The sequence below is a fragment of the Alosa alosa genome, chromosome 12, assembly GCF_017589495.1.
Source record: "Alosa alosa isolate M-15738 ecotype Scorff River chromosome 12, AALO_Geno_1.1, whole genome shotgun sequence".
NCBI lineage: Eukaryota > Metazoa > Chordata > Actinopteri > Clupeiformes > Clupeidae > Alosa > Alosa alosa.
The window spans coordinates 33291525-33315085 of NC_063200.1; the positions used below are offsets into that span (position 1 = coordinate 33291525).

The following is a 23561-nucleotide window of genomic DNA, read 5'->3' on the forward strand; positions in this document are numbered from 1 at the left end:
TGTGGTTGTGCAATGTTACTCTTCAGAAAAAGAATGTTATTTTTTTTTTAATGAAAATGCAGACAAAATTTCATATTCATAAACTGGGGGGGAGGGAAACCTTGTTTTGCAGCCTTCAAAAACGAAGTCAAATTCTACATGGACACTATTGTTGGACTCAACAGCCGAAAAGCTGACAGAATTATATGTATATGTTCTGATATTATGTCCTCTTTGTGTTGAATTCTTGTACCCCTATTTGTTATAATTTGTATGGTGATTTTTGTATGTAATAAAAAAAAAAGGTGTTCAAACAGAGCCCGTTTACGGAAGTCAGGACAAGACTTCAATCGATCACCTAAAAGCAGGCGCTGTTTCTCCCTACTGGTGTGGGGGTAGGCCTACGTGTAAGGGTTAGAGCCTGTCTGATTGAACTGATAAGTCAAATGTGAAATGAAAGAAGTGAATTTTCTTAGTTGTGAAAAGTGTTCTTCCTTGATAGATTCTTGTTTAAAGTTTTTTCACCTAATACGGTAAAAAAAGCACAAAAGTTTTTTTTTTTATTTAGTAAAATTGATATTAGCCTAAAATAAATATTATCTTGATATGATGTTTAGGCCTACGTTACTTAGATTTTATAAGACCAATAATTTGAAATCAAGTGACTGAAAACATTTGATATGTTACTTAAAAAACTGAAATGGAGCTTGTTTAAATAAACATTTCAAAACCGCACTCAGAACAACCAAAAAACAACCAAAGACAACCAAACGGGAACGTTGTATGGAGGTACAGTGCAACCACAGGTGAACGTTTCAGTTGGTTGGTTCTCTTAACCTTTAGGGAACGTTCCCTAACCGTTAGTTTTTGGTTTGGTTCGAACTAACCTTTAGATAACCATAAACAAGCGTTCCCGAACGTTCCCTAAACGTTCTGTGTTAGTGGGGCAGTAGCCTAACCTGGTAGGCTAAATGTCTGCAAGAAGAGGAGGAGGAGGGAAAAGGGAAGAATTCAAGAAGTCCAAAACCAAACCAGGACAGAAATGAATATAGGCTACACTAGACATTTCACTTTTTTTTTTAATTATTGTTGAAGTACAACCATTAACACATTCTCTGAAATAGGCCTACTAAGATTTGTCTATTAATATGCATTTATTAAGGCAATGGTTTTTTGTGGCAGTATAGGCGTTAGTCACACTACAGTGTAGGCCTACTGTTTAATTCACCTTGCAAACAGCTACTATACATGGATTTCTATGCAACGTCACGAAAACATGCGTGCGCAACCAAGAGGCAGAAAGCACCATAGAACAGCATAGAGCAATGCAAAAGAGCACAAGAATAAAATGAGTTTTTGTGCTGAAAACTGCACCAATTCGAAAGAGAATGTTAAATATGGAATGCATGTCTTCGCCAAAAATGACAAAATACGATGTTATATTAATAATGCAAATAAACGGCAAACTTTGAAATATAGTCTGAAATGAGATGTTATTATCATTGAGACAACAGGGGTACAGTATACAAAGCAATCCGATTGTAGCTTACAGCAGCCGACTATTTAGGTTAAGTTTATAACGTTGTGGACGGCCACCAGGGGCGGACCTGGACACTTTGAGGCCCAAGGCAAAGGATTCAGAGACCCCTCCAAGCCCCCCCCCCCACACACACACACACACCACAACCCTAAAACTAAAACACACTTTATTCTGTAATAATGGGACGCTGAGGCATACTCAAATACAACAAATATTTTTTTGCCATAGATGACAATCAAGAAACAGTAGTAAAAACCTTTGAAAGTATTACTATGAATGGTGTGTGTGTCTGTCTGTGTGTGTGTGAAAGAGAGAGAGAGAGAGAGAGAGAGAGAGAAAGTGTAGGCTAGGGGTTTGGCGTCTCTGTGTGTGAATATACTCTATGTAGCTATGTACTGTATGAGAGTCTGTCCATGTAGGCTATGTGTAGAAGAGAGAGAGAGAGAGAGTGAGTGTGTATAAATAGACCACTGTAAATGTTAGTTTAAACACTTAAACTTTTCAGGTAGCCGACAGGCTAACCTTTAGCATTTCCGACATTGTATGTCATTACACAATGCAGCTAACATTAGCCTACATGCTGTAACACAGGTATGAAATATATTATGTTTTAGTGAGTGTCCAAAGGGGTGAAAGCCACTTTAAATCGGGTCACATTATTGACTGTTGTGTGTCCGAGAGTCATTTTGGGGGTTTTGTAAGGGCCAGCATGAGGGACAAGACCTACAAAGTTGTGGTGAGTTAAGCAGGGAGGTTGGTAACGTTAATGCTGCTAGCAGTGCTAGTTAACAATAGCTAGGCTACTGCAGCCTTCATACTGTATGATTCATATCAATCATTAACCTAGGAATACTTCGTGCATTTAATGAACATTTTGTGTAATAATTCACGGCAAATTAATAAACTGAATATGGTGGTCCAAGAGCAGACCATGCATCAGCCCGACTGAGCAGTGATGACAGCATAGGATGAGTCAGGTAACGTTACGAAGCACTGCCGCTTAACCGCTTTCACACACACACGATATAAAATACACAATGATAAATATAAAATTCAATATCAAAACACTATTATTTACACGATTACTCCTGAAATAACTGCTATTAACTGCACATTCACTATATAAAAAGCACTGTTTGGAGGAAAGCGTTCGCGTGCTGTCGCCGGTTGGAAATGGTAAAATAAATTGCGCCGATTTTGCCTATATTATTCAGTGAGGCGCGGTGGTTTATGGGATGAGTAGTTCCTTTGACTTTTTTTGGATTTTCTCTTCGTTTTTTCACTCGAAATGATATGTTGTATGCTTATGAGTTATTCCATAGCTGATTAGCCTAAGACATGCTGTAAAACTCTTTAGATACGGATTTTTCCAAACGTCAATGGGACAAATGAATGGGAATCTTACATCCGGCACCTAACCGCATTTTGGCTGTGGGCGGGACTGTGCAGCTCTATTGAATGCAACTTGACACTGAATGTAATTGACCGTTCACAAAACCCCGCCCATCGAACGCAGATGAGCCAGTGGCAGTCCAGTAGCTCCGTGCAGGCAGACATGGCCCGTCAACTTCACCTTACGGCTCCATAGAAATGTATTGGGAGCCTTGATATTTGTCCGGTTTTATGGGATTTTATAGTGATATGAGTTGAAAAGGACAATCAAACGACATATGTGGGATTAACACAACACCGATACACAGAAAAATTCCTTTCAATCTTGATTACGTTTTCTGTAATTATGTTAAATTAGATTAAATTCTCTCGCCCCAGATCTCCACTATTTTAAAGCAAAGGGTTACTCCTTAGCAAACCATAACGAAACAGTGCTCCACCACATCTGTGGATTAAGCCACACAGTCAACTCAATGTAAGTGAGATAAATAAGTATGTTAATTGTTTTCAGCATTGCCAGCATTGTATATAAAATGAGTGTCACTTGAGACTTGTATATAACTAACGTTACCATAGTTGGCTAACCACTGCTAATAACGTGCTAGCTTCGTCACGTCAGAGAAGCATGGGGCTGTGATAGATCAGTGGGCTGTGCACAGTAGTGTAACATTTATTCACCATATAATAATAAAGTTGAAGTGGCTCTGCAATGTAGGCTATGTTTCCGTTTTTTGGCAGCACCATGTTCCTTACATGACATGGCCCAGTGTCCTTGTAATATGCATGCAAGTCTATCTAGCACAGTAAGATTTTTGAGTTTGTCACCCAAAAAAGCTAGATATGAGTTTTTATACATGTGTCTCCATGTCATACTGCAATCTTTCAACGGATTGTAAATGATTGTAAATTAATTTAGGTCCGTGGCTCTCTAAAAGAGCCTCTTGTGCTGTAACTTTTACAGTGTCTTAACAGCTGCTGTACCATTGAATTTCCAGACAACTCGTTCTGAGTTTGACGGGCGTAGTAACAATAACTAGGGGGCGTGGCTTTTGCGAACGGTCAATACGTTAGACCGGCACATCCGGGAACTTGACTCGTGACAAACGTTCCCGCCCCTTTCGGGGGGAAAACAAACAACCCCTCTCATTAACTCCAGTCTTCCGAGTACGAAGTGGTGCAACAACCCCACTCAGTGGCCAGAAGTGTCCTACCCGGACATTAACTCGTATCTCATTGAGTCTCCAGGTAATAAATTGTTTTCCTGTATTTTTGCCTTCATATTTGAATTTTTATGTAGTGTAGTTGACTCACAGGCTCAGATATAAAGTATGTTAGTTAGATAATTCCGAGATGTGATAATTTCTGTCATAGTTAAGTGTTAGCCTAGATTTCTGTTTTCTTTGGTCTGATTCATTTTTGGTGTAACGTTAGTTGTTTGTCTTTTGAAGACTAATGGACACCGAAATTTTGACGATTGGTCCTGTCTCGACTTTTCTGACTCATTTTGAATCGCCTTTACTGCTTCAGAGTGGCTGCAACAGGCATGCACACAAACATGTCCTAAAACAACCTTAACATTCGTTCTAGTTCATCCAAAACAAACCAGAAAAGGGCTAGTGCTAAAAACCGGAATTTTCCTTTAAAGTATAAGTTCAGTGTAAAATGACCCATAGCCCTGTTGTATAAGCTCACCACATGCAGCCCTTCGGAAAAACAAATGAGACATTTGGGACAACATAGGCCAAGTTATGGACAGGCAGCTTAAAGCAGACCCATGGGGCATCAAAACGGAAACTGAAAGTAACTTTCTTTAAAGGACAATTCCGGCGCAAAATGAACCTAGGGGTTAATAACACATGTGTACAGAGTTCGGGCGTTTGCTGGGATTTGTTTTCATGCTAGTCGAATGTGACCAGTTTTATTGCAAACCGCTAATTAGCGTTTAACGCTAGCCTTCTGGGCACACATACAGTAAAAAGAAATCACTATTTCTATAACACTAACAAAGCTCAAAATTGCACCACACTTACACAGTGGCATAATGAGGGTCTCTACATGTAAACCGAAGCATTGAGAACTTTGTAAATGTACAGGCAGTTTATTAAAAAGAAACACATTACCGTTCACGTCTGGTTCATATAACCAAAATAACTACAAAACAAAGTGGAGACCATCCAAACCGAGCAGTGGCAAAAACAGGTTTACTGTATTAACAAATCCGGGAGTTGATATAGGCTATCCCAGTGTCACAACCGTACCAACTCAAAACGAATCCGAGAGTCGATACAGAACGTAGGCCATCCCAGCATCACAACCGTACCAAACTCAAAGACAAAATACAAACTGTCTGATACCGAGTGTGAACGTATGTCTCATAGCTCACCTTGGCTTGTCCCCTGTACCAACAGGGTTTCGTTGTGGTGCCTCGGGCATCGGCCTAGCCATGAAATTAAAGCACTGTTTTACACCATTTACGAGGCTCAAAGTAGCTCCATACTTCATTGGTAGACTTCCGAGGGCCTTGACATTTAAAACGAGACATGGAGAACTTTGAAAAAGCACTGGTAGTTTATTTACAAGACGATTTATACAGACAGTACCTAAAGGAATTTTACCATTCAACGCCATCTTGAATTTAGTCACGATAAGTCGAGCGACGAGTACGAATGAACAGGTATGATAAGGGATCAGATTCCAAAAATAATTCAGTGGAAATGCATAGATTCCAGTTGCTGCTACTGGAAGCAACTGAATCCATGCATTTCCACGGAATTAGTTGTGCAGTGAGATTTTCAAATGCATGCTTGGTACCGCCCCTCGAGTTGGGTCATTACATTGTTCGTGGCCAGACCCTTAATCTTTCTAGATTACCAGGGTCTGGATTTTCCAGGCTACTTTTTGAATGGAATTACTGATATAAATTAACTTCTTGATGATATTCTAATTATATGACCAGCACCTGCTATGCCTTGTTTGTCAGAAGTGCGTGTAGTAAAGGAGTAGCCTACATCTCCAAACACACCATATGATAGCCTACCCATGCTGAAAAAATGTAAACATTATTTCAATATGCCTCTTTGTGGAAGAGTGAAATACATTTCAAATGCTTTATTTCTTTCTGTTTTTGTTAACTTATCAACCTATCCTTGTGGAATAGTGGAATCTTTTTTATTAACTTATCAGTTTAAGTTTATTATATAACCTTTACACATTTGTTGAACCATGGTACTAATGAAAAACTACAGGATAGAACTGAACAGTTGCTTAATTTATCCAATTTCCACCATGGAAAAAGTAGGCTGGTCTATGTGCCCGTATGCTTGTGTGAAAGAATGGCAGGCCCGTTGGGTGTTAATGACATTAATTAAGGATCTGATACTGCTACACTTTGACTGAACAACAGAAATGTCATAAAGGCATTACTTGCCCTAGCCTAGGCCTACTATTTTTATGTGGTTGCTGTGAAGAGTCTTTAGTTAATTCAAAAAATAAATCATAATAAATAAATAATGATAGACATCTGATGACCTATGTGTATGTTGTAATTTTACTGTCCATAACTGAACTCAGTATGAGCAGAATTTCCATTTGAGCCTAATAGTAAGGCTTTATGACGATTTTGAAACATTGACATTTAAAGAGCCAAAAATTGGCAGCCATCTTGAATTTGAAGGTCAAAAATAGGTCAAATCAATAAATCTACATCATTTATGAATTTCTTGGCCCAAATAGTCTCAGAAACCACGTATTATACCACACTGTGGGCAAAACTGTTATAAAGTTAATTTCCAGCTTGGCTGACGGCAGTCATTTTGGATATAGGGCTCTCACAAAATTTCCTCACATTTTTGTGAGGGGCACCTCAGCTATTTTTTTTCTTTTACGATTACGGTTATACGTTATATGACAAATCCAGTGAGAAACAAACCTTCGCTCTCTGGTCACTGAACTGCCATACTAATATCTCAAGATTTAAGATATTAAAATATATTTTTAATTTAACAAATTAAAAACAATGTGGTAAGATGTTTTATAAATAGTTATTTGCAATAATAGTTAAACACATGAATTAGTATTTTATTTTTATTACTTGCAACTGAAGTTGGAAATAGGTCTACATGGGGACATGGCATTTTAGAGTGCTTGCACCACAGTCAGTTTATAAACCCTAAGGACATAAACCTTGTTTTACATAGTAGAAATGTGTTTAATTTTATAAACAAGCTTGAAAAAATAAGTATTTAAGCCATTTTTACCCAACTTATATCTTATCATGTCATGGGGATTTTTTCCGTAAAAGTCTAGTGGGTATGTAGCCCCACTAGACTTCTACGGAAAAATTTTGTTTGGTCCCCTGGGGCCACTCCCCTCCCGCGCTGGGCCCCCCGAAACCCAAAAAATGCAGTTTGTGGCACCGAGGATGAAGACATTTTTATGGTATGTTGGTCTCAAGGGCCCACATCAACCTAGCCCATAATCACTCATTTGTGATTTGCACCCCCCCGGTAAAAAATGAAAATGCAATATCATTCTGCTTTAATCGCCCCTCTCTTCAGTTAAGATGTTCAGAACTGCACCAAATTTTATGTGTATGATTAACCTGACATTCTCTGGGGGTATGCCAAGTTTCGTAGAATTTCATCCATGGGGGGGGGGTCTGTAGATGGTGGTGCACACATATACACACGCACACACACACACAGGTACGCACATACCATCAGTATCGGCAATTACAACGGCCGATACATAATTACAAATTCAGTAGGATTAAAGGAAAACCAAAAATATTCATCATAATAATTTGGCTGCATTTCCAGTATTGGCGTCACGTAGTCGTTTGTCCACCAGATGGCGCATCGTTGCAGTGAGACGTAATTTTGTTGGAAGTTAATCTAAAGTAGGTTGGAAAGACACTACACTTCCTACAAGTGCGTGGATATCTCAATCGCAAAATTAAACAATATTTCTATCGGGCGCCTACCATGGACTAGGCTGGGTGAACTCAGCCTGATCTGCCGGCGATTCCTTTTCGATTTCTTAAAAGATTGAGCTTGGTCTGGCGAAAGCCAGACTAACCATGGACCTCATAGTTGCAAAATGCAAGGGAACATGAATCAGCATGTTATTTGCACAAACAATAACGGACAGTAGCTCTTCAACTTGGCCCGTTAAAATGTGTATGAACAGTCTAGCAACGCATTTCATGAAGGCCTTTTTGGACATGTCAGTTTTGCACCACTGGGTAAAACGGCATTTTGTTTTAGACTACTGGTATTTAATTTGTGCATTGACAATAAAGCTGAATATCATATGAACTAGATGACTAAACTTATGCATATGTAGAAGAAGAAACATTCACAAAAATCCATGACATGACCTCTCTTCTTGATAGCTGTTGAAAACTGCATGGAACTGACAGGGATGGTTTTGTTTAATAATAAATAAATAAATGCATTATGCTGCTACCTTCTGCTTTTCCCAAATACAATGTAGCCTACAGGTGTACCTTTCATCAGTCCAGTTGCAATGGATGGACTGTGATGAACTGCCCTACTTGTGATTGTTTAGATATTTTAAAGGTTTTATAACAATGCTACACATTTTTTGGCAAGTGCTACAAATCTATTCACCTTTGCAGCGCCAGTAGGCTACTTTGTGTGCGGCCCGCAAACACACATTCCAATCAAGCATACACAAAAGTTTCAAGAGTGGGGGATGGAGTAGAAGATGGAGACAAATTCAGATTTATTTTCGCTGAATGGATGTACTGAGCGGCGGTCATATTTTTGTACCGCTATGCGGTACATCTAGTTATTCTTTTTTTCTTTTTTTTTACTGTTTACTATACTTCTATAGACCACCTGTATCCAAACGTGGTTACGCTATTCGTCCTTCACAATATTTGTCCCTCGGCGTGTGCCGTCCGGAGTCCGCCAGACTGACGCAAGTTGGTGTTCCAGTAGTTAAAATGGAGAGTGATACGACTGTTAGGAGAATAAAGCTGCACGCCATACAAAATGACATACCCGAGGATAGTAGTTATGCTCATAACCGACATGATAAGAACGGCTATGGGGATATAGAAAAGAAGTCCGAAGTCAATTCGTACTTGCTACGCGAAGGAGTGGCCGCTGTACTTGTGGTGGCATTTATTTTAGTGTTGTGGGGACTAGTTCATTTATCTTTACAGCAGCTTGTCTTAGGGAGACCTACTGGCGAATTCAATGCACTAAGAGCCAGGTAAGTCACTCCTTTTATTTCATAGTTTGTCATTGTATTGCCTCGTACATTTGACATTTAACCCGATGCGAGAACCTGCGGTGAACTAACGTTAGCTTAAACTGACTAAGATCATGCAAAATAAGCAGACGCGATGGCATGGAGTAACCTTAATGTTTGGATGCCTTTTCTGTAGCGAAATAAACCTTTAGGCCTAGGCTACTAATTCTGACATCGAACGGACAGTAAATCATTCCTGTTTTTTCTCAGGCCAAGTTTCCACTTTCGATAATGATTTGCTTTTGGGTTTTTTTTTTTTTGTGTAGGCCATGTTTTATAACCCAGACACTAAGTTATTGTTGTTGTAAACACAAGGCTGATTGTCATCACCATCCCAAAAACACAACCGCTGTCTCGCTATCCGGCAAAAGATTCTTTGGACGCCGCCATTGGCCGAATACCGGCGCCCATTGACTTACATTGAACACATGTAAACAAAACCTCAATTATGTGCTCAAACTAACGCCGCGGACTTATGACAACAACCATTCCACTTTGATACGAAACTACATTTTTGTACAGTATTTATCCAGCAAGAATTACAGAATTTGGATCAAGTAATGTGGAGAAATGTCGATATTAAGAAAATTGCCGCTGCGTGACGCCGAGTTAATGGCATTTCCCCTTGTCCATGAGTCACGGATAACAGGTCACGTCGGTGGCCGTTATCCTTCACATGTCAGAGTAATGACATTCAAAAACGTACCTTTATATTACATTAAAATTTATAAAGGAACGAAATGTCAAAAGAATTAAGCAATATGTTAGCTGGATGACACGAATATTAGTAAGGAAAAACATTTTTTTTACCGTAATGTCCAGTGAAATTACATATGTTGTGGCGCTATTGCGCGGCACGGCCAGCAGATGACATCATTGCACTGCAGCAACCAGGAATCAGCAATAAACCTAGACACTCGAGATTTTAGGGCCGTTGTCAGCCACAACGCACCATCTGAAAATCTGAATTGTGAAGTAGACCTACTCCATAGTCACGTGTGCCTGTTCATTCATTCCATGTCAATAGAACAAACCAAATTAGAATAGGCTAGTAATGCAATACTACATACAATGCATATGTATATATGCATGGATATACTGTATGTGTGTGTGTATATATATATATATATATATATATATATATATATATATGTGTGTGTGTGTATATTAATGCACAAATAGGCTGACACCAGACATAATTTCACTGCATTTCTTACTTCCAGTAACTATATGCATGTGACAATAAACTTCCTTGTATGTATGTATGTATGTATGTATGTATTAGGGGTGTAACACTATCTGCAACAGCCTGAAGTGTGTAAGATGTAGACTAAACAGTACAATAAGTACCCAGACTCCATCTGTAAGTTGTAAACAAAATAAGACAATCAGCTATAAAACTTAAAATAGGCCTACAGCATCTCTTATTTCTGAAAGTGCAAATTACATAGAATAATGATTTTTAAAAATCCACTTAAGCAAGACCTTCAACATCTGTGTTTAGTTGTATATGGAAGGGTCTACAATTTGCCTCAATATTTTTCAGTGTGTGTAGAGTAATAATCTAGCCTACTAACTGTGAAAATATCACACTATTTTGCCTTCTTTTAAAAAACGAAATTGCTGCTTTCATTTCATAAACAGACTACAACTAGAAGTCACATGACTTTGCCCTTCGACGTTAACTCACCGTAGCATGGTTTGTTTATTAGCCTGGTTAGCGTTGACACTTACTGTCTATGCACTTAACACTACCAGCTCCTCATGTGAGAAGTTACAAGTTACCCCAACATAAAGGTAATTACCACGCGATTTACATGGCTTTCTGTCATCACGAAATCATTTAATTTAAGCCATAGGTTTTGGCTCTATTTGTATGTGTATCCAAAGGCTGGTGAAGCGCAGGGGAAGTTTTTTTTTTTTTTCTCATTTCGGTGATTGGTAGCCTACATCATCTGGGTGATTACTTCGAACATGTGTAGCATATATTTCCACTCACATACCCAACAACTGCTGAACAGCGCTGACACACTGTGCTGTGCTGTTTCTTATCCACCACTCTCTCGCCTGTAGCCTACTACTGTAACTGAAGTTCTCAAACTTGCGAAGAGACCAGCGGATCCTCTAATGTGTGTCGCCACCTTAGTGCTACTATCTCTGACTGACTGACTCGACCAACGACCTGACAAAAAAAAACATAGGCGCCAATCAGAGCTTCAGAGCTAAGGCGAGGCTACAGATTAGCGTTAGGTGTCGCTAAAGAACTCCCGTAACTCTCGCTACTTACAGTAATTGCGCATGACATTAATTAATACGCACACGAGTTTTATGTTTTTTTATACCGTGTATTCGCTGTGTAAATTCATGCACCGAACCGTGACGCCCGTACCGTTTCGGTTCAATACGAATACATGAACCGTTACACCCCTAGTGTGTATGTGTGTGTGTGTGTGTGTGTGTGTATGTGTATATATATATATATATATATATATATATATATATATATATATATATAGATGAGGGAGAGAGAAATACAGAACAGGTTGTCGGTCTGAACTGAAGTTAGTGCTGCATGTAAACACACACTTGTCACGCTACATTTATGTGTGTGTGTGTGTGTGTGTGTATATATATATACACATACATACAGAGAGAAAGAGGGCAATACAGAAGTTTTTGCTGTATGTAAACACACTTGTCACGCTACATTTATATGTGTATGTATGTAATGTAAGGCTGCTGACAAGGGCCTGACGCTATTGTAAAGCAATTTACAAAAGATTCACTGAACAAAAATGCTGATGTGGTACATGAAAATTTAGCTAAAAATGTGGAGAATGCAATGCAATCAAGCATTTTGGACGATATTTTGGCACAAGCTGGCAACAGAACAAATACTTGCTGGCCACCTCCGAGGGAGCGTGAGAAAAAAAGATGCGCATTTAAAACCAGGGCCTACATTTCAGCGCGGGATTGCAGGGTATTGCGCATAAATTATTACTAAGTATTGAGCATACTAATAAAAGTCCCGCAACTCTAGCCACGAGAAATTCTCACACATTTTACAGCGCTGTCTGACGTTAATCTATTAATGGAGCGGCCTGAATGCACGACTATGGACTGGACGGACCAACTCTGACTTCAATTGAACCCCATACAGAGACACACAAACGCGCGCGCGCAGGACCACTTTGGAGGTGCCTCTCTCTCTCTCTCAGCAGGATTTGTAACCGCTAAAGTCAAATTATAGCCTAGCCTAGCCTAGGTGCTTCTACACCAACCGCTATCGACAGGAAAGGAAAACAAACGTTTAGCGATCAGGAACCGTCAGGAGTTTTGCAAACACAGATGCATGACTGCATATAATATAACGCGAGAGAACATGGTTGTGTTCTCCATTTGAGGAACGTTATAATCGATTGCGGACGTGAACAGACAGCTACAGACACGGAGAGCATAGTAGGCCTACTTTCACTTTCTGTGCATATTCACGTGAAAGATAATTAGTAGCAAAACAGCGATCAAATATTACATGGCAGTGAGTTTTGTTTTCAAATGTTTTCATGCATGTCTAGATAACGGGTGAGGAATGTTTAGGGGACAGACTATCGTAATTCCTCAAATTATGTCTGGGCAAAGCACAGCACCTTTATTTGGACCATGGCTTGTAGGCTATTCGAGTCAGCTATAGGCGTTTATTTCTTGAGTTTTACTGTGAGACATATGCCTATACTTTTCCTTATAGGAGCGGCATACCGGTAGGCTATCAATGGCAATGGTTCATTAAGTTTCATGTATGAAAGTGTCGGGATTTCCATCCGCTTATTGCGAGATAAGGCATCCGCTTTCATTCATTCATGGAACGTGTGCTGTGCTGCAAGGGAAACCTTATTCCATATAGCCAAAGAGGTCTAAGATTATATATTATAACATTTTATTATTTTATAAATGATGCATGATTTACTTCTTTTTTTTTATATAAAATTCGTAGGCTGATACCTGGCAGCAACAATTGTGTTTAAATGTAGGTTATTGCTTCAGCCTCTAGCTCAGAAAGGGGCTGCGTGCGTGACTGGTAGCTTGAGAGCAACGTGTTGGAGACTCATGGTGTAGGATGATGACTTCATTGGCAACAATATTAAACCAACCAACAATATACATTATTAAGAAGAGCTCTTTTATGCGTTAAATTGAAGCAAAATTATACTGGCTTTTATTTGTCAGAATCTGAGGCCCGGCTATGAATAGAATCCCGGCCATAATTTGAGCAAGTATGCACGTGTGTTTCAGGCATAGCAAGCACTAATCTCTGACTGAAGGTGCACAGGACTTGTGCATTTGAGAGCGCTCTCTCGAGGCTGTAGACGCTAATGTTTCATGTAGGGTTCATGTCAGTTCATATAAATTAACATTTAAAAACATGTTCAATTATATAATTTTTTTCATATATAAGCCGCACCTGACTAAGTCGCAGGACCAGCCAAACTATGAAAAAAAGTGCGACTTATAGTCCGGAAAATACGGTATATATATATATATATATATTACACACACACAGATAGAGAGAGGGCAATACAGAAGAGTTTTTGCTGTATGTAAACACACTTGTCACGCTACGTTTATATAAATGCACAAATAGGCTGACACCAGACATAATTTCACTGCATTTCTTACTATATGCATGTGACGATAAACTTCCTTGTATCCTTGTAACAGCTGTGCTGCTACAACCTTGTTACTCTTTGATACAGTGGAATAAACCTATTAAGTGTACCAGTTAATTACTTACATGTACATATGACATGTATGTTGTGTCTCCGATGTCTTGGAACAGGTCTACTAATTCACAACATCAACTGTGTTGGTACACACTTATTGCTCTTTGATACAGTGGCATAAGTACTAAGTACTTGGGCAATTCCATGGAAAATTACGTTTTTTCTAACATCCATAACGCCAATAAAATGTGATGGTATGATGTGAATGATTACATGAAATTTGAGCATTTGCTATTTTTGGCTAAAGAATGTGCATGAGAAAAAATGCACAAAAAATGAATAACATTCACATCATACAAATGCCAAGGCATTTCACTGGCGTTATGGATGTGACAAAAAGTCAATTTTCCGTGGAATTGCCCACTTACAATTTACATATTACATTACATGTTGTGTCATTGGTGTCTTGGAACATGTCTGCCATTACCCTACATACTGTAGTACATGTATCAACTGTGTTATTTATTACTCTTTTGATACAGTGGAATAAACCCATTCAAATAAAGTGTACCAGTTAAGTACTTACATGTACATATTATATACATCCTGTCAATGATGTCATGCATCCTGTAATTGATGTGTTGAAACGTGTCTGCTGTTACACCACACAGTACATCATACCTGTCAACATTTAGCTTTCCAAAAACGGGAGAATTTTTTTCGGGGGTATTTACATTACATTACATTACATTACATTTGGCTGACGCTTTTTAACCAAAGCGACTAACAACATGGTAAACAGTAAGTTTTAGAACAATTCTCACAATTTTAGGACAGTTTAAAAAAAAAACATTAGAGTACAGTAAGAATAAGTGCGTCGGTGAGTGCTGTTTTTAGCAGTTACTTGTCAGTTTAAAACGGCTGGTGAGTGCTAGGATCAGTAAGACTTGTTGTAAGTGTTGCTATGAGAGTAGATGTTCTCTAAAGAGCTGGGTCTTCAGGAGTTTTTTGAAAGTGGAAAAGGATGTCCCTGCCCTTGTAGGAACTGGCAGTGTGTTCCACCAACGAGGAACAACAGATGAGAAAAGTTTGGATTGGCTTGAGCGCATCGGTGGTAGAGCTAGACGTCGTTCGTCAGAGGAGCGCAGCGTCTGGAGGTAGTGTAAGTCTGTATGAGGGCATTCAAGTAGGTGGGAGCAGAACCGGAGACTACTTTGTAGGCAAGCGTTAGAGACTTGAATTTGATGCGGGCCGCCATAGGTAGCCAGTGTAGCTGGATGAGCAGCGGGTAACATGTGCCCTTTGGGTTGGTTGTAGACCAGGCGCCCGCCAGCGGTCTGGATCATCTGAAGTGGTTTCACTGGCGCAGGCTGGGAGACCTGTCAGGAGGGCATTGCAGTAGTCGAGTCGTGAGATGACTATTGCCTGAACCAGAAGTTGGGTAGCATCTTGAGTCAAGTAAGTCCTGATTTTCCGTATGTTGTAGAGTGCGAAACGGCATGACCGGGCGACTGAGGCAACATGATCTGAGAAGTTTAGTTGGTTGTCGAGAACAACTCCTAGATTTCTTGCAGTCCTCGTCGGTGAAACAGACAGGGAGTCAAATTTGATGTTGATGTCGGGTGTATGGTAGGTTTAGCTGGGATGACCAGCAGTTCAGTCTTTGAGAGGTTCAGCTGGAGGTGGTGTGCCTTCATCCATGTAGCTATGTCTGAAAGGCAATCTGAGATCCGTGCTGAAACCAGGGGTCGCCAGGTGGAAAGGACAGATAGAGCTGTGTGTCGCCTGCATAGCAGTGGTATGAGAAGCCGCGGCTAACGGATAATCTGTCCCAAGGAGGTGGTGTAGATAGCAAAGAGGAGGGGCCCAGCACTGAGCCCTGGGGACCCCTGTGGTGAGATGGTGAGGTGCGGATAGCTGACCAAGCCATGATACGTTAAACGGCGTCCCTGTGAGGTAGGATTCAAACCAGGAGAGAGCAGAACCGGAGATTCCCATGTCAGCGAGTATAGAGAGAAGGATACGGTGATTAACCGTGTCAAAGGCAACCCGATAAGTCAAGCAGAATGAGTACTGATGACCCGGCGGTCACCCTGGCTTCTTTTTTAAGGCTTCTGTTACAGACAGCAGAGCCGTTTCGGTAGAGTGGCCGCTTTTGAACCCAGACTGATTTGGATCCAGAAGGTTGTTCTGTGAAAGGAAGTCAGAGACCTGTTTGGAGACTGCTTTCGTTCAATGCCTTTGGATAGGAAAGGCAGTAGTGAGACAGGGCGGTAGTTCTCGACTTGAGCAGGGTTGAGAGAAGCTTTCTTAAGGAATGGTGTTACCGGGCCACTTTGAACGCTGTTGGAAATGTGCGGAGGTTAGCGAGGCATTGATCACATGTGTGATAGCTGGAGCGATGGTCGGGCTGATGGACTGAAGTAGGCTCAGAGGTATAGGGTCCAGCGAGCATGTGGTAGGACGGCTGCATGTCAGAGTCTGGACACTTCACTCGGAGAAGGCGTGAATGCTGAAAAAGATGTTCCAGCAGTCCCTAGAGGTTGTAGGAGTGCGGTATCTGAGTCAGATCGTTGAGTGGGCATGTAGAGAATTGACTGCTGATTGCCGCCACTTTGTTTGTAAAAAATGAGGCGAGGGTATCTGCAGTAAGGCTGGATGGAGGAGGAGGCAGCTGAGGGTTGAGTAGCGATTTGAAGGTTGAGAAAAAGTTTTAAGTGTCTGTAGCTGTTGATTTTGTCATGGTAGAAAGCAGTCTTAGCAGCAGTGATGCTGGCTGAGAAGGAGGTCAGGAGTGTCTGGTAGTTTTGAGGCTCGCCAGCTAGTTTGGATTTGTGCCATTTCCTCTCCGGCTCTGAGTTTGGTGCGCTCACGTCGGGAGGGTATCATTTAGCCATGGATGAGAATGTTTGGATCGAGCTGGCCTTGTGGTAAGAGGGCACAGCCTCGTCTAGACACGAGGTCAGTGTGGAGCAGAGCGAGTCAGTGGCTTCATTAACCTCCAGAGAGGAGAAGGTGTTGAGTGGAGGTAGACCGAGGCAACCACAGAGGAGAAGTGCGTTGGAGACCGGTTCCGGATGTTGCGGGGCGAACGTGACCATCGGCTGAGGAGCCGGAGGCTGTTCTGACAGGCTGACGTTGAACTGGATGAAGAAGTGGTCAGAAAGATGGAGAGGCGTCACCATGAGGGGGTCTGTGCTGCAGTTCCGAGTGAAGATCAAGTCAAGCTCTTTGCCAGCTTTGTGAGTGGGTGGGCTTTGAACCAGTTCGAGGTCAAAGGAGGGACCAGGGCCAAGAAGTCCGTTGAGCCTGGGGCATCTAAGTGGATGTTCATATCCCCGAGAACAAGAAGCGGACAGTCATGCTCAGGGATGGAGGATAGCAGAGTGTCAAGTTCGGCAATAAATAAAAGTCGCCTAGTTGGCCTGGAGGGCGGTAGATGACCAGCACGTAGAGTTTTTGCTGGGGCGTCACTGTGATGGCATGGAATTGAATGAGACATATTTGTTTGAAGGCAGTAGCGGGGTGAATTTCCATTTGTTGGAGATCAGCAGGCCGTCCGCCCTCCCTCGTCCAGATAGGCGAGGGGTGTGGGATAGTGTAAGGTTAGTGGAGAGTGCAGCCGGGTGGCAGTGTTCTCTGGTTTGATCCAAGTCTCAGTGAGAGCAAGGAGTTCCAATGAAAGGTGGTTGGCATAGCCAGCTATGAAGTCGGTTTTGTTGACTGCGGATTGACAGTTCCACAAGCCCATGGAGAAGGAGGTTTCTGTCGGTGAGGACCGTTTAAGTTCCTGGAGGTGAAGGGATTTCTGCCCCTTTGACATTTCTGCCCTTTTGGCATGATGCCGTTTTCTGCAATGGCCGGTGATAACAGATATGGTGGTACGGCACATTGTGCCTTTGTCGGTGCCTGTGCTCGGTGAACTTGCACAGGTCAACTTGCTTGTCTTGACCGTGTCCGTCTTAAACGCGGCTGGCTGAAACGAGGGCTGCCGCTTATGCTGCCGCTTCAGCAGCAGCCACTATTTTTCTTCTGCTAGGAATTGCATGCAGCTGTCCTCCTGTCTCACTAATGATGCATCAGCGTAGACCGCCCTCTGACGTATTTAATACGTTTCATACACGTGTTTCAACACTGCATTTTGGTCGTTGCTTTTACCTTACCATTACCTTACGCATGCCAGTTATGTATCCACCAGCTGCCTGCCTGCAGCCTACTTCCAAAACTCCAAAGCTGCTTGTTGTCAGATTTGGTTCGAGAAACAAGTTCAGTGTATCACTATCAACAACACTCAATAACAGTTTATGTGATGTGTTAATCAATTAAATTCCCAACAATTTCACAACAGCTAGTTCTGGAGTAGGCCATTCATCTAGCCCTTGCTTACGACGAGACTCAGGTTGGCGCGGTTGGCACCCGCTTCCTTATTTGGGTTTTGGGTTGCCAGGTTTTAGCCTATGACAAAAGGGTTTAAATTGAAACTAAGTGATCGTGTATGTGTAGGGTGTATTTCATACACAAGGTATGCAGTACATGTAAATTAGTAGACCTGTTCCAAGACATCGAAGACACAACATACATGTCATATGTACATGTAAGTAATTAACTGGTACACTTAAACAATAGGTTTATTGCACTGTATCAAAGAGTAACAAGGTTGTAGCAGCACAGCTGTTACATGTACAGTACACTGAAGACAATGAGGCCTTGACTGGAGCTAAGAATGATTTGTATATCAAATCTTTCATGACCAGATTTACCCCATCCAGCAGGTCCGATGCCGATGAATTTCCCCAGTAGTGGACAATAAAGACTTCTCTTCTAGCCTACACGTCACATGTAGCCTACTAGAAGTGATGTTTCAGCTAGAAGTGATGGTTCATAAATTAACCCTCCAACTTTGCTGATGCACAGAACAGGTGTGCTGAGCTTTGTTTTTGGCTCTTCAAAGTGTTGTAAGTAAGGTGGTGTAAGTAGCCAATAGGCAGGTGGTGAGACAGGTCAAGACATGGTGCAGTGAAACACTATACAGTTGATTTTCAGAAGGTGGTTTAGAGTAGTATAAATGAAATATAAATATGTGCACTGTATTACCTTATAAAAGCAGAATAAATATGGCTATGAATAACATTGTCAGTTGATATTATTTTAAATGTTGGTGACACTACATTAATAAGGAGAATACCAATAATAAACAATAATGTGAATGCAATATCAATGGGCAATAAATGCAAATCAACAAATACTATAACATACAAACAATGACTCAGAACAGCCTAAGTGCATGGTGAACAAATGTCTCTTTACACCCCTGTTGACAGGTGCATGCAAAAACACAGAAAGCAAAGAGCAGTTGTTTTTATAACACATGTAATAAGCAATGAACATTTGAAGATGTATTGTTTTGTTCTTCTAACATCAATAGTAGTTGTTCAGAGGTTGTAACATAATGATAAATACATGCTGCCTGTCACATTATGAATATATACCCTGTCTTGTCTTGCACATCAGAAGCAGCAGCACTATGCTATTACATCGTTCACCGTAGGGACTAGTATGAGGGAGACTGAGCTGCCAATCTCTCTTAACAGGTCCTGCATCATATCTACAAATATCTGCTCTGCACAAACATAAGCAGGGTCTGATTTAGCGTGGCAGAGTGCTGATTGACAATAACATGGTTCCCTGCAGTGTTTGGTGGATTCCCATTGATGTTTGTGCATTCTGTTTGACTGTACATTTTATGTGTGGCATCTCATTCCTCAGTTGTCTAACATGTTTTCTGACGGCCACTGATTGCATTAGCAGCTGAAAGACCAACTTGTAACAAGGTCCCAATTGTGGATACACCCATTAACAGTCCTTGCGACCAATGACATCTGGATCAACTACAAACTTTTGATTGATTTTCAACAATGAACAATTAGTTCAGTGTAATATGTTCAGCTCTCTCCCCCATCTTAATAAGTCAACATTATATGATATGACCCTATTTTTACATTAAAACCTACATATGTTATAGCCTAACCCTTATCTATAGGTGACTGATGAGATTCATGTTAGCATATATTCATTGGCGCCACAATTAATATTGGAGCTATTTCACTGTCGCAGACCCAGACGTGCTTGGTAGCTACGTAGTCATAGGCCAACATGAGACTTAAGCCCCCGTGTCGTCATGACTTAGGTTAGCTTATGTTCTTACTGTTGTTATTATCTGTAGGACATATTGTCTGTGGAACACAATTGTAGGCTAGGCCTAGATTTTCAGTAAGCTTATATATCAATGATAAAGCTTCTTTACTTTTTTGGTGTAATTATTTTGTTTTTTTTATCTATGTAGGCTATTTCTTTAATGTTACATTATTATTTTGTTAATACATCGAATAAATCACCACAAACACACGCGACTGTAGCCTATTGGCTTCTTCTGTAGCCTACCCGGCTTGCGCAGCATGGCTAACAACGCCCCTAAAACAAGTGTAACCGTCTGCTCCTCGAGGCTTATTACTTAAACGAAGTTACAGCAGCTATTAGGCCCGAGGTGCAGTGAAATGGCGTCATCTGGTGGTCATACAATTCACCCGCTATTAGACCCGAAGTGCAGGAGTTATTCAACCACGCCATCCTTCAGGTCGCAGCGACACGTATGTGTACTTTATGTGGTGTCATGCTGCCATCTAGTGGTTGTGGAATATTTAACACCCATTATAGTTCTGGGACTAGATGTGCCCTCGAATAAATGTTGTATTTTGTTACAAATTATTTGGGTAATCCATCTGATAAATTGTGTTTTTCTTTTTATACTTCGTTCCTTTATAAATTGAAGTGTATCATGAAGGTACCTTTTTCAATGTCATTACTCTGACATTCGCCATTAGTCGGCCATAAATTTGGGCAATGGGTTGACACTTTGCATAAGATTTCTCCACATTACTTGATCCAAATTCTGTGATTTTTGTTGTATAAATGTTGTACAATTATGTAGTTTCGTATCAAAGTGGAATGGTTGTTTTCATAAGTCAGCGGCGTTAGTTTGAGCACATAATTGACGTTTTGTTTACATGTGTTCAATGTAAGTCAATGGGAGCCGGAAAGAATCTTTTGCCGGATAGCGAGACAGCGGTAAAAACATAGCTTAGCTGCAAGCAGCAATGAGGGGGCCAAGCAGCCAAGTTGGAGTTGCCATGGCAACTCAATGCTGTTACATCAGACATATGGGCATAAGTTACAGCAAGTTTCATGTCTAGCAACCAAAGATTGCCGTAGATATACACTTCCTGTTAGGCGGCCTCGCCACCAATTTCGACTGGCTTAATATGGCTTTAAAAAGCAAGACAAGGATTAGTCTGAAGCCCAGATAGCAAAATTTGACCGGCCCACCTCTGGCCCACTACCTTGCCTCAGGGTTTTGTGAGTGTTGGCCCAGTTCTGGCTGGGCCTCCGGCCCAACAATGGCCCAGTCACTGATAACTGACACAAAGAATTTCCTCTGGCCCAGATGTGGCCCACACACTGTAAAATGACTCTCATTGTTTCTGTTGGCCCAGGTCTGGCCCACACACTATAAAGTGACTCTTACTGGAACTGTTGGCCCAGGTGTGGCCCACACACTGTGAAATGACTGTCATGCATTCTGTTGACCCAGGTCTGGCCCACACACAATATAACTGAGTGTTGGCTGAGTGTCGGCTGGGCCTCTGGGCCTGTACTGGCCCACACACTATAAAACTGATCTGACTGAGTGTTGGCTGAATGTCGGCTGGGTCCCCGGGCCACATGTGGCCCATTAACTACCAAAAGTACTTGAAAATAAACACAAATCCAGAACTAGTAATTAAAAACACAAGCTACATTTATTAACAAGTTTAACAAACACAACCTTGCAAATAAAACAAACATTTAAAAATTATACAAGCTTTTACATATATACACTTTAGAAATTAAACCAGTTAAAATATACAAGGTACTTTTATCTACAACAATCGACAATTTAACATTTTAAAACTGTATAATGATTCAAAGAAATAAATTATTCTAAATTAACATTAAACATTTACAGAAATATTCTGTCTCTCTCCCTCACTCACTCTAAAAGAGTAATTCCATTGTCAGTAGTTATGGGTTGTGAGTTAAGTGTTGTGCTAGTGCTTTAAATTCTGTATTTTTGTACCAAGTACCATGACCTACCCAGCTACATACATGCACACACACTCACTCTCAAAGTATTTTTCAATAGCAGCAACCTTTGCCACCTGCCTTCTTTTTCTGTTGCCGCTTCATTGTTGCCTCCACCAGTTTCAGCAGCACTACCAGCCGGGGCTGCTCAAACTGCATTTAGGTATAAAAGAATATTATAAGATCATTATGAGGTCTAAAGCAAGATTTCAACATGTCATCTGTCAGAGAAGTTCTGTTTGTCCACTCAAATATACTTACTGATAGCCACCTCAGCTCTTTTTGGGGGTTGATCAAAGAGTTCTTTCCATCCATCCTTCAATTTGAGATGCATGGACAGCATGTCATTTCAAAAGAAAAGAAAAAAAATCATTAAACTATTTATCCTTTACTGTCTGACAAAATATTACTAAAGCCCAGTCTTGCCACTCTGCAGCTGTCTTGGTAACACCTCCCTGGTAGTTATTTTGGGCAAACAAGACATTGTGTGATTGTTAAATGCTAATATATTACCAATGACCATCACCAAGAGCAAGACATATTTGTCAACACATACAGACCTGAAGCACAAAGGCTTGTGGACTTCCTTCACAAGAGCCTTGTGGGTGCTCCAGCTGGTTGGCCATGTTTTCAACAGTGCATGTTTCCTGCCCACTCCTGTTCTTTGCTGACATAATGGATGAGGCAAACCAAAAGCATCTAAAAATGACACATCACAAAACACAGGCCTAGATGAAAGCTGATTGCTATGATTTGGCTCATCTAAACAAAAACGTATTACTTATTCTATTAAATCAATGTACAACTTACCAAGAGCTCTTCAGGTCTCCTGTTTTTCCAACACAAGAAATGGTTCACAAATGTATGTAGCCTTCTTCATCCAAAGAAGGGCAGGTCTCTGGTCAGTGTGGCCTGGATTCTGAGGTGTACATTTAAAAAAAGTCACAGTAACGTTAGGTTAATGGAAGTATATGTGTTGATGAGCTTTACATGACCAGGACAGGACCCACCCTGCTACCATCTCTCTCTCTCTCTCTCTCTCTCTCTCTCTCTCTCTCTCTCTCTCTCTCTCTCTCTCTCTCTCTCTCTCTCTCTCTCACTCACACTCTCTTGTATAGGCATACAGTCTCAGTCCTGCCTGCCTAGTGCCTGAAGTTGGATAGATAACGATTACCAATCGCTATATTCTAAGTCATGCAATACTGGTTAATTGTTAAGCTATTTCTATGATTAGATCACACTTTTCTTTGAAAACCACATCATAATGCAAGTATAGCTAACGTTACAGCACTGAACGTTTTTGACTAACCACCAACACTGACATTAACGGTAATTAGGCCAACAAAGTAGGCTAAGAAATCATAACGTTAACGTTACCGCTAGCTTCGTCATCGTCAAGGGGGTTAGATTGAAACACCCATTCTTGTTATGCTACTTGCTAATTAAACTTTGTCTGCAATAATAAGCCTACGTAC

The 23561-nt window shown here is 40.9% G+C and overlaps 1 protein-coding gene across 3 annotated transcripts in view; it reads left to right on the forward strand.

Annotated features, from left to right (window-relative positions):
- Window positions 1–8842: 8842 nt before the first annotated feature.
- Window positions 8843–23561, forward strand: part of LOC125305173 (endoplasmic reticulum metallopeptidase 1) — a 94840-nt gene continuing 80121 nt past the window's right edge. For all 3 annotated transcript variants that reach the window (XR_007195352.1, XM_048259807.1, XM_048259808.1), the window contains exon 1: window positions 8843–9151. Coding sequence is in view for 2 of the 3 variants with exons in the window: in XM_048259807.1 (XP_048115764.1) it covers window positions 8880–9151 (272 nt within the window). In the remaining variant the exon portion in view is untranslated. The remainder of the gene's footprint in view (window positions 9152–23561) is intronic.